Source organism: Mirounga leonina, unplaced genomic scaffold, assembly GCF_011800145.1.
Source record: "Mirounga leonina isolate KUSES-001 unplaced genomic scaffold, KU_Mleo_1.0 Mir_176, whole genome shotgun sequence".
In the NCBI taxonomy this organism is placed as follows: Eukaryota; Metazoa; Chordata; class Mammalia; order Carnivora; family Phocidae; genus Mirounga; species Mirounga leonina.
In genome coordinates, this window is record NW_023270454.1 from 6,306,354 (window position 1) to 6,318,789 (window position 12,436).

General features: G+C 35.6%; 1 protein-coding gene across 2 annotated transcripts in view; it reads left to right on the forward strand.

Annotated features, from left to right (window-relative positions):
* The window catches only part of PPP2R2A (protein phosphatase 2 regulatory subunit Balpha), an 84,369-nt gene that overhangs the window by 623 nt on the left and 71,310 nt on the right, over positions 1-12,436 (forward strand). For both annotated transcript variants that reach the window (XM_035022593.1, XM_035022591.1), the window contains exon 2: positions 1,554-1,628. Coding sequence is in view for 1 of the 2 variants with exons in the window: in XM_035022591.1 (XP_034878482.1) it covers positions 1,554-1,628 (75 nt within the window). In the remaining variant the exon portion in view is untranslated. The remainder of the gene's footprint in view (positions 1-1,553; positions 1,629-12,436) is intronic.

Genomic DNA, 12,436 nt, shown 5'->3' on the forward strand with positions numbered 1-12,436 from the left:
TACTGCTTAGGAGCCCGGTGTAACCTCCGCTCCCCCCGCTTTCTCCCCCGCCCCCGGGGCTTTTTTTAGGGTTTTTCCTTCATATAATTCCTATTTTTTCCCTAGCTGCAAGCTTTCTTGGGTGTTTATATTAATGTATTTTGCACTGAGAAGGAAGAGTACTTTACAAGTTAAAATACAATGGGGACCTATGTGTATTTTTCCCCCCACTGTGGGTACGTGTATTTTTGAGACCATACCCCTGAATTTTTTGTCTTGAACTAGTTCCCTTTCGTTTCTTACCCTTCCTGTCCAAAGAGTGCAAGGCCTTTAATACACCAAGTTGCATGAAAAATGTAATTTAAACTTTGGGTTTTGTATGTTAGTTTTTGTGCAGATGTCCTTTTCCCAAAAGGGTTTCATGGAGTTAGTTAAAATAGTTGTGGAGTTCAGTGATATAAATAGCCAAAGGGAGAGAGATTTAGGTAAAAGCTTGGGGGGGGGGGTGGCGAAGGATGCATAGAGAAAACCAGCTTGGAATATTTAGCAAGAATGAAGGTGAAGGGAGAGAAAGGTAATTGCTTTGAGGATGGTTTTTACACATTTTGATGTTGCTGAATGTCTTCGTTCTACTAATAGAACCAATTCTAGATCTTGATTCAGTATCTTCCTCCATAGATACACAGGACATTTCCTCCACAGTGCTTGGAAGTGAAATAGAAACATTCGGGAACTAAACCAATTTTCCGTGCTTCTTCCAATATTTCCAAAAGATAATAACCTTTAACTAATTAAACCTTTAAAAAAGTTAACGTGTTGGATTGACTTACGTTTTGCTGTAAACAAGTTGCTCTTTGGCCTTACTGAATAATTAGGTGAAATTAAAATTGTTTTGTACAAGATGATGACAAACTAGCGAAATTGTTTGCAAGGTCCTTTGGATTCTGAGGGATAAGGTGAAGGGAGGCAAAACAAGCTGCTTCTGACAGTCTCTTCACCAGCATTTATTTCGGTTTCTTTTCCTGTCTGGAGCCAGTGATTTGTTGGTCATGAAATGCAAAGAAATGGGTGGTGAGTGTTGTGTTTGCTGTGTGTGCGCTTTGGTGATTGGGTTCATATGAATCATTACTCCTCAACCCAGGCAGTAATGTTCCTGAAGTTTTCTCTTCGTTCCATGTTTTATGGTAGTTTATCCTTATTAACCCTTCTGCAGGCTTTTGTAAACTTAAAGGAAAACTGTCTAACTTTTGGTATTTACTTTTCTCTGGTAGGTCTTGTGTGACTGTGAGGCTTTTACTGTATTTTAGGGGAAGGGGAAATGGAAGTTTTGAACACATGTGCAATGTTAATGATAGTACATAGCCTTTAAATATTTAATACCTGGAATCTCCTTTTTTTTAATGTAGTACCAACTATTGGAGACTAACCTTCCAAATTAGTGCTCTGGGCTGGTGGTTGTATGTGTGGGCAGTACTAGGCTATTAGTATCATGCCAACCATGGATACCATCTCTGTGTTTACGAGAGTAAACATGAACAGAACTCAGTTTTAATTGGTATGTTTTCTTTTTCCAGGAGCTGGAGGAGGGAACGATATTCAGTGGTGTTTTTCTCAGGTGAAAGGAGCAGTAGATGATGATGTAGCAGAAGGTAAGAAAGCATTTAATAATGCAAAATTTGAATATGGAATCTTCAGAGTCTTGATTACTGAAGGATTTCCTTGCAGCTAGGTCTGTTACAGTTTAAGAGCATACTGAGTTTATTGTCTAACAATGGAGGAACAGTTTTAAAAGTCACTTTTCTGGAAAATAGTCTTCAGTCTTTTATTATTAATACCTTGTATCGTTATTTTTTATCTATTAAGTGAAAGGAGCATTAGATGATGATGTATATAAAACTGTCACAAGAAAAATCTAAGGTTCATATCGTAAAGGTTTCCTGACTCTAAATTTCATGTACAAATAAATGGTGATGCATTTTTGTGTTCATTCATCATTTTTAGATAATTGTGTTAAAATAGGCATTAGCATTGACCTCAGAAACATTTTTGAATGACTTTCATTTTTTAGGTAAGATTTTTAGTGTTTAACTTGCCTACTCAGAGTGTGGTGTTGATTGACATTCTGTGAAGAAATGCTGGCTCAAATGATAGATGTTATTGTCTTTACAAAGATTAATTTAGGTGGATAAGAAAACAACAATGCTATGGATATATAGCATGGCTTCTGGGGAGCTTATTCTTGTGCAGTTAGAAGCTGAGTTTGATCAGTTGAAGCACTAATTCTTCTCCCAAAGTTATTAATGTATTTCAAAAACTTTAAGTTTTGAAACATTAATTTTGCACTCATTTAAGATGGTCTTAGGTGGTGGAGGCATTATTTCCCATAAAGTAGTTGTATCATTTCATTGTTCAGAAATATTATTTAAAGTTTGAATTTTAATGGTATTGTCTGAATTATAGTAGGAATTTTCCAACAGAACTCAAATGAATTAAATGTACTTTTAATTTCAAAAAAATTGTCTAAAGTTTATAAATCCTTCTCTAGATTGTATTGTTCTCATATTAAGATCCTATTTCTGACCTACTCTCTGCAGTACTGTTTGTTTTGAGGATTTCTTCAGGCGATGGTAGGATGATAGATTTGTGTTGAGCCAGTCAAAAGCTTGGGTTTGCCTTGTCAGTGTCATTCTTAGTAAAGTGTCTGATCAGTTTGGTGTGTTCTTTGGGGAGCCAACTGGCATACACTGTACCTGTGATACTTCATAGAGCACGATCACATTTCTTTTCTATTGAATCCTCATGTTTTTCGGATGAGAAACCAGAAGTCTTAGTTAAGAGACTCACTGATGGTCACACAAATAGTGCAAATCAGGGTTTTCTGGTGAAGCTTGTGGTGGTTGACTTGTTGAGAGAAATCTTCTAAGTTCAAGGGTGGACTCATATGTTACTCATTTTGTAATTCCATTACCTGTTGAATAGTAGCCACTCAAATATTGGATCATTCGTGATGAGACTGCTGTATACTTGAAAACTATTCCTGGATTGATTTCCATTTATTTTTTATATCAAAGATCTGTTGAGGGGCTTCATAAATGTTGAGCACTGGGGCTGCAAGGTATCTGGAACATAAACCCATCCCTGAAGGAGCTCATCGTGTATTTGTTAAACAGTAGGCAGAGAGACCACATGGGCTTTATTTAATTAGAAGAAATTGATGGTTCTAGACTTACCTAACTGAATCAAATGATAGTTGGTGATATGTATGATGGGATCAGTTGTAGTTGTCTTCTGCTAATACTTAGTAGCTACATTTTGCTACTGATTGATTAAATAATTTTCTTTTGAGGTTGTTAGATCATACCTTAACATACAGTGCATTCCTAGCATCTTAACATGCTGAGGCTTGGTATGTATATTTTAATAAAAACATGACTTTAGATCTAGTACCTATGTTTATGCTAGTGTAGTAAGTATAGAAAGTACCTAATTTTCAAATTATACTCCTTTAATTTGGGTTTTTTTTTTTTTTGCATACTGTAGTTTGCATGTCATAGTCTATTATGTTTATGTTACTAAGGGAAGATTTGCTTTTCTCAAATAAGATTAATATATTTTCTTTAAACAGGTTACATCTAGCTAAATCTTTAGCTTGCCTATTTTCTGTTAATGATGCATTGCAAGTTCTTTCCCATCAAAACCTCTAAATTAATTCTTTCCCCTCCTACATGCAGTTAGCTGTCATGGCATACCATTGTTACTTTTGCAATGCTTTAGTCTTCTTTCCATGACCAATTTCACCTTAGTTCAGGATCTCAGTATCTTTCATCCAGGTTGCAGTAACTTTCTAAACGATTCCCTGCTTCTTCTTCTCTCTTTTGCTTTTAAGTTAATCTTAAATGCTGTCCCAATTTTATGTTCCTCAGAAATCTTCGGTGGTCACTGCTTCCGTAGGATTATGAATTACATCCAGATATTTCAGCCTAGAATGTGAGACCTTCCACCAGTATGCCCCCTATTCTCTAAGTTCATCTGCTAATATGGTTTATGATCCAGCTAAATGGATGCTGTTCTTCAAACAGGTCTTGTACAGTCTTACTCTTGGGTCTTTGTTTTTTGCTGTTCCCACCTTAGAATGCCTTACACTCCTCCCACAGTTTAAAATTCTTCAAGTCATGTCTGTAACTCTTTTACTTATCCTCCTTTTTTGGAAATATCTTAAAAATCTTTCTTTATAGCACTTTTTATTTGTAATTTACCCTAAACCTCTGCTGTTAACACTGTGCAGGACTAATGCATCTTTGTGCTCTATGCAGAACATCCTATACAAACTACTGTGCTTAGAACAATGCCTGGCACACAGTAAGTGTTGAGTATTTGTTGAATGAAGGAATGTGAATGTTACTGTTACGAGGTTTTGAAGGGGAAAGAGATCTGTTGAAAAGATGATTGCAATATACCTTGGAAATCATGGATGTATTTATTTGGCAGGCTTTATAACTGGATTGATGTTCTACAGCTGTGTAATAGAAAGAAGGTAGGAGACCTTGGGTTTTTATCCTGGTGACAAACGAGTGTATGTCACTTGGAATAAGTGCTTCTCTGGGTTCCAGTAAGCTTAGCCTTAAGATGACAGGACTGGATTAGATGATTTCTGTTGTTCCTTGTACTCTAATCTTGTTACTTCTCAAAGATGTTTTAGAAAAGAAACAGCCCAACATTATTACTACTGGTAAGTTGAGTTGTGTGAGATACTGGGCTCTTTGGGGGCCTTAATTTAGAAAGAAGTCTTTATTGGACTTAATCAAGGCTCAGAATTTGTTATTAAGTGCATTGCAGAACTAAGAATTTTGATGTTTGACCAAATACTGTGATTGATCTTTGGCCGATGTAGGCTCTTACTGGGATACTTACTCTATTATGCACAGGTCTCTTCAGGCACTTTTAAGTGGTTTATCTTTGGTATAGCTACTTGTCTGGGAGAAGGGTGAGGTACTAAAATCTCTTATAACTCAGACAGTCTCATGTCCTGCAGTTTTCCTTTTAATCTTCATGGTAATGGTAATAATATTTTATCGTATTCTGTACTTGAAAAATTTCCTTTATTGACAACTTGCTCAGGAGATAGTAGGTAGCACAGACGCTGGTGCTAGGCTACTTAGTTTGAATCCTACTCAGTCCTCTGCTAGCTGGGTAATCTTGGGCAAATTAATTCACTTCTTTGTGCCTGTTTTCCTCTCTGAAGTGAAGATCACAATAAAATCTTCCTTACGCTGTTGTTTTGGTGATTAAATGAGTTAATATGCATAAAACAGAAGCCTGGCACATAGTGTTTTAAGGGTTTAGCTGTTTCTGTTGGAACGTTTATGGCAAGTAAGGAAGAGTTGGGAGGATGAGAAAACTGGGGAATTTATTAAGAATTTCTCCTCAGCCAAAGTGAAAAGATGGTATGTACGTTTTATACATATTTTTTGATTCCATTAGTACAAAGTTTAAAAAACATTCAAAACTAAACCATAGCCTTAGAGACACATACTAAACTGGTAAAACTGAAGAATAGCTACAAAATAATTGCTATAAAAGCCAGTATGTGATGGTTACTTGTAATGGAAGGGAGTTGTTCTTGGGGGGGGGGGGGGGGGGGGGGGGCTCATGGAGATAGTGTTTTGACTGGGTGGTGGTTTTAGTGATTAACCGATTATCCTGGACATTTCTCTTTTGATTTTTGATTTTCTATATTTGTTAAATTTCACCCAAAAAAAGTGTGTGTGTGTCTGTGTCTATATGTTTTTAAATCAGTACTGTACTAAAAAGGGTTTAGAATGAAAACTGGCAATCCCTACCTTCATCCACTCCCTAATCCTTCTAAAGGCGATTATATTGAACTCTTCCAACTGTATTTCCTGTTGCTTAATTTTTTGTGAATAAAATGATAACTTCTATTTCTCATCCATTTTGGACATTTCCAATTGACTTTCCTCTCTAGTAGATGAAGATTAAGCTGTCAATATTATCACCCCATACCCTAATTTATCACCCCCATACCCCAATTTAACCATACACGTGGAATGGTTAAATTAGAAGTCAGTGCTTACATTGTTATGACCATGCAGATGTTCACTGCTGAACCAAGACTGCAGTGTTTCTTGTGCATCCCTTCATTTGTCCTGAAGCTAGTAATTGCCCAATTTTTAATTTGCCTGGTTCTTTCTGTATTTGTGCTTTTTTATTTATTTATTTTTTGTATTTGCGTTTTTTAAAAAACACTTTGTTATGGGAGATTTTGAACATTACGGGAAGTGTATGGAATAGTATATATATATTGAAGCCCCATCACCCAACATCATCAACCCATGGCCAGTGTAACCCATTTATACATCGCTTGATCCCTTCCAGTCCTTCGTATATAGTAGTAGAAAAATTACTGATTTTGTTTTTAAAATCTGGATTTAACAAACTAGAAAACCAAGGTCATCATTTTAAAGTGAAACAGTAAGGAATTTTTCCTAGTGATTTTTTTGTGGTAGCAATACCTGGTAATCTGTTATTTGCTTAAATTTTACTTGTGGAAATATTAAATATTAAAAATTCAAATACATGTGGATAATCTGAAGTAATTTTTGGTTAAAAAAGATAATTTTATTTTTTGTAAATTTTCATTATTTAATAGTTAATATTGTCGACTATTAAGTAATAATTTTAGATTTATAATATTTTAATACAAATATATCTTCTCTCCATATTTGACAATCTTAGTTTTTTTAATAGGAAATTATTTTAGGATATGATTTTATTACATGAAGCCTTGTTTTTATGAAACTTGGATCCATATGCATGGCATCTGTCAACACTTTGCTTTCTGTTTATTTCTGGTGGGATTTAGACCTATGGACTGGTTCTTGGGGGAGAAAATTAAGTAGTAGAGTCTAAATATTCCCTAAATAAAACTGTGAAAAACAATTTTGGGGATATCACACAAAATTTAATGGTTTGGGGGTGCCTGGGTGGCTCAGTCAGTTGGGCGTCTGCCTGTGGCTTAGGTCATGATCCCAGAGTCTGCCTGCATTGGGCTCCCTGCGCAGTGAGGAGTCTGCTTCTCCCTCCCTCTCCCTGTACCCCTGTGTGCGCACGTGCGTGCACGCTCTCAAAAAAAAAAAAATGTATTGTGTATATTTGTACATACGTACATTTTTCTGGTCAGAGAGGGTCCATAACCATGATCAAAACAGCTATTTTAGAGTGTGGTCTGGTGACCCCCTCAACTCTTTCAAAAGGTCTGTGAAGTCAAAACTATTTGCATTATAATATATTTGCCTTTTTGACAATGTTGACATTTGCAGCAATGGTACAAAAGTAATATGGGTAAAGCTGCTAGTGTCTTAGAGTGAATCCAGGCCTTGGCACCAGATGGTCCCAGTAGTCATGGAAATCTTCACCGTGTACCAGCAGTTTGGAAATGCCAATTTTACATAGGAATGTTTTCGATGAAGCAGTAAAAACTAACTTTATTAAATCTTGATCTTGAGTACTTGTCTGTTAAACATTCTGAGTGACAAAATGAGAGGCACACCAAAGCACTTCTGCTACAGACCAGAGAACATGCTGTCTGGAGGAAAAGCATTGGTGCACTTATTTGGGTTTTAAGCTCATCTAGTTAGCTGCTCCTTTCATGGAACATTATTTTGTTAGAAAGAACTACTGACGAATAAATGATGGTTATTTAGACTTGGATATTTGGCAGACATTTTCTCAAATTAGCAGTGAATTTGTTGCCTCAGTGGACAGTACTTATTGCCCATGATAAAATTTGAGCTTTCAAGCAAAAGTGAGAATTTTGGAAAACATGTATATGTCATCCTGAGTTGGATAACTTCCCAATACCTAAAGATTTTTCAGATGAGACCAGTAATATTAATGATTGCAATTTTTTGATGTAATGAAATGTGTCAACATTTGGAAGCTCTGAATTTTGGATGACTCTGAGTCAGTGTTTTACAACTGTCCAATGCCTGTGATGTTAAAAAATGCATAAGTAAAAGTGCAAGGTACAGCATTGGATTTTAATGTAACAGACTGATAAGAAACGACCACTTGTCCAGTTTTGGTGTAGTGTCAAAGGCATATCCATAACTACAAGAAAGGCTTACTAAAACCCTCCTCCCTTTTCAACCACATACCTGAATGAGGGTGTTTTCTTCGCATCTGTTACCACCACAACAGTGTGTTGAATGCAGTCGCAGTCAAGAGAATCGAGGCGTCTTCTATTAAGCCACACGTTAAAGAGATTTGCAGCAATGTAAAAACGGTGCGATTCTTTTCGCTAATTTTTTGTGGGAAAAGTCATTTTTCATCTTTTTTTGTTAATGTGTAGGTTTTATCATTAATATTTTTAAATTGATAAATATTTTAAAATTTGAAAGGCCTTTTGGGGTCCTCAGATTTTAAGTGTAAAGAAATTCTGCCATTCCAGAAATACTTGACAGCCGTTGGTTTAGTCTGTTAATAGGTTTCACTGTATTAATGCTTTAAAAGAGTCTCACAGACCACAAGATAAGTGATCAGAGCAGTACGCAGCTTTTGTGCATGAGTGTCTAAAGCTTTCCTATAAAAGCTTTCCTGTGACTTGATATTGTTTCAGCCTACTCCCTCGCTGTTCTTTAGATACCAAATTAGATCTGCCTTAAGCTCTTTCATCTGGTGATCTTGGTGAAGGAAGGATACCTTTAGGATTTTAAAATACCTATTTTTAAACTTACCTCCCTTGCAAAGATTACATACCAGTACATATTTGCCAAAATACTTTAAAAGTTTTTTAGGGCTTTTCCCACTATCTGCTCAGTCCAGTTAACATTAATACTTAATGTAGGATTACTGACTTCCTCAGAGCCTGGTATGGTGCCATTTCTGGGTTGCTGCTGGGTTATTAGAAATGAGTTGGTGACCTTGGCATTGTTTTACTTTGAGCCCAACATGTAGCAGTTTGATGTGTGTTTTTCTTGGAAGAAAGGCATAAAATTGACATGGTAACTTTCTACATCCCAACTCTATTAATTACCATAGGGAGGAGAGGGAGAGAGAACAGTGTTTTAAGTTTTACTTTATTTTTTTTTAAGTTTATTTTTTAGTAGTCTCTACACCCAATGGGGGCTCAAACTCACAACCCTAAGATCAAGAGTCGCATGCTCTTCCTACCGAGCCAGCCAGGCACCCCTAAATTTTACTTTAAAGTACAGCGTAATTCTATTTTAAAACAGTTGCTGAAGTTCCCATTCTAAGAATGCAGTATCAACCATTCATTGCTTAGTATTTTCAGTTTTTTTGTGGCTGTTTTTCTACCCTTTAGAAAACGTTTGTCAAAGTACGTAGGCCTTTTAAAACTAGCTGCACCAATTTCCCAATCCATGTTTAAATGCTGGGTTTGTTAAAAAAGAACTTCTTTTTTATAACATATGTTTAGTTAATTTTAGCAGTAGTTGATTAAAATGTCACCCAGGTCTTTGCCCGTGTCATGTGTGGAATCCTTGGCAAATAGTGATGGAATGCTGTTCTATAAGCCACTATTACCAGAGGTTGTACTTTTGTAATTTTAGTTTCTTTTGGTTGATTTCCTCTCTGAATGTTCCAGTATCAACTGAGATTTTCTCTTCTGAATTCTTTGAATGATCTCTTTTATACAGTTCAAGGGGGTTCATGGACCAATGACCCTACTTAAGAACCTCTGCTTTAACCTAAAGTTTTGCCTATGGTTATATGCCTACTGAAATTTGGAAGAGTCGAGGATATTTTATATGGAAATAATAGCTTTTAGACTGTTAAGAGGGTTATTTGTTTTCTTAGGAATCCTTTTAGTACTTATTTTTTCTGCTATGATATTAGAGGGATGAATCTTCTCTGTGACTTGCCAGCTTTAAAATATTGCCTTTTTTTTTTTTTTAATTAAAAACTTGTCTCTTTAACCATGGGTAAAAATATTAGAGGAATATATTGGGTTTTGAACCAGTTGCTTGTTTTGTATTTCATTCAGAAAGAATATAAATTTCTTCGGTTAGCCTGTATTAAGCGAGAACCCAAAGTAGATAAAAGGGATTGGTGAGAAAATTTTTAAAATTTTCTAAAGACCTGGAAAAATGTTAACTTTTAGAACTTGACATTCTAGAGTGTCACGTCTCCTTTGTGTCAAAGTGGAAATAGAACCTTTTTGTCTCTGTCTCTATCTTTTCCAGCTTATCACAAGGTAAGAGACCTATGGGTATGGAATAGATGTGTTTCTAAGATAGCCTAAGAGGAATCTTTAATACATTCTTACTGGCTAATAGATTGGGAAAGCTCTATTTCAAGAGAGAAAGGCTGTTGTAGGCAATAAATCTTGTCAAATTCTTTAGGGATGCAGCATGCAAAAATGGTTATGGGAATTGGTAGTTGAGAAGGGATTGCTCCTAGTCTTTTTTTCTCCCTTGGTATAAAAGGAGAATTAATTTTTTTCTAGCAGCAGAACCAGTTCTTCAAGCAAAATATTTTTTAGCTTATAAAATAAAAAAAATCTTTTAATGCATTTTTATTATTAAAAACATGTAACAAAGTGTACCATGTTAACCATTTGTAAGCGTACACTTCACGTTGTTGTGAAACTTATCTCTAGATTTTTTTCATATTGCAAAACTGAAACTGGACCTGTTTAGCAGTTCCCCATTCTTCTCTCCGCCCCTGGTATCCACCATTTTGCTTTCTGTTTCTGTGAATTTGACTACCTAAGATATATCCCACAAATTGAATCATAATGGTATTTGCCTTTTTGTGACTGGCTTACTTCATGTCCTCAGGGTTCATCCATGTTGTAGCATGTGACAAGATTTCTTCCCCTTTTAAGGCTGAATGATATTCCATTGTATGTATATACCGCATTTTGTTTATTCGTTCATACATTGATGGACATTTAGGTTGCTTCCACCTTTTAGCTAGTGTGTGCTTCTAGTCTTTTTATATATAGCTGTGGTTCTGTGGGAAGGAACAGCAGAAGTACTTCCTTTAAATGATTGGAGGTGGACAGAGAGAGCCCTGGACAGAAGATATTAAAGAATACAGATTGGTACTGCTGTGTGAAAAATCTTTTTACCCCAGATTAACAGTTTGAAAACTAGAACTGGATTACTTTATTTTGTAGGCTCTTCCACGATAGGATTAAGCAAAAATCTAAATTTTTGACCAGAGTTTTAGCTCATTTGTTTTGCAGTTTCTGGTTTAAAAACAGAAAATCCCATGGATTTTGTAAATCACATTTCATTATCGTAAACCTCCTTATATTAACAGTAGGACAGCCAGTATGTTATTTCATTAATTAAGCAAAATATTCAGCATACTAGGAAAATTTGGCAACTGCATCATATTTCTTTGTAATAAAATTGTAAGTAAGGAATGATAACGGTTGTATTTCTTGCAGTAGCCTTTGAGATAGACATTATTATCATTTTGTACACAAGGACATTGATACTCAAAGTTGAACACTGTTAACCTAAGATAATGAGTTAGTAAAACTATTCTGTTTGCCTTTTAGGCTTCCACATTGCTTCTCTGTGGTTCAGTTTTTAAAAATACTATTTGATTAAAAATCTAAATCTCTGGTTCTCATAGGGAAAGGGTAGAGCGCCAGTTACTCATCCACAAGTCAACAAGAATATGTTGAGTTCCGAGTGCTGTGGAGAATGTGAGGGATGTAGGTGTATATATCCTTCAATTTAGGTATATTAAGAACGTCAGTTTTATTACAATAAGCCTTTTCTATAACATTTTCTGGCTTGTGGTATTAACCTGTTCACATTACTGGGAGATCCTTGGCTAATCCTATGTAAAAAATTTATAGGTAATGTTGGAATGTGAATAATAAATTATTTTCCCTTTTCTGAGTTGACATGGTTTTTGGTATTGAGATGGTGCTGTAGTACAAATACTTGGTTGTTCTTGGAATTAAATGAAAGAATCACATGTATCTCAAGTTTTTCTAACTTCATAACTATGTCTTTCAGTGGTTTTAAATGCTTGTGAGTTGAATATACTAATGAATATTACTGGAGATCTCTCCAGGTAAATGTGGTAGTGTGTAAACAAGCCTTTTTCTCTCTTCCCTCTATCCTGTGTGTTTCATGCCTTCATTTGATCAGTCTGGCAGTTCCTTAAAAAGTTAAATATAGATTTAACCATACAACCCAACAATTCTTTTCCTAGGTATATACTTTAGAGAATTGAAAGATGTGTCCATCAGACATGAATGTTTATAGCAACATTACTTATAATAGCCAAAAAGTGGAAACAGGCCAAATCTCTGTTAATTGATGATGCATAAGAAAAGGTGGTGTATCTATACAATGGAATATTATGCAGCCATAGGAGGAATGAAATGATGTTACATGCTGCAACATGGATGAACTTGGAAAACACGCTAAGTTGAAGAAGTTGGGCACAAAAG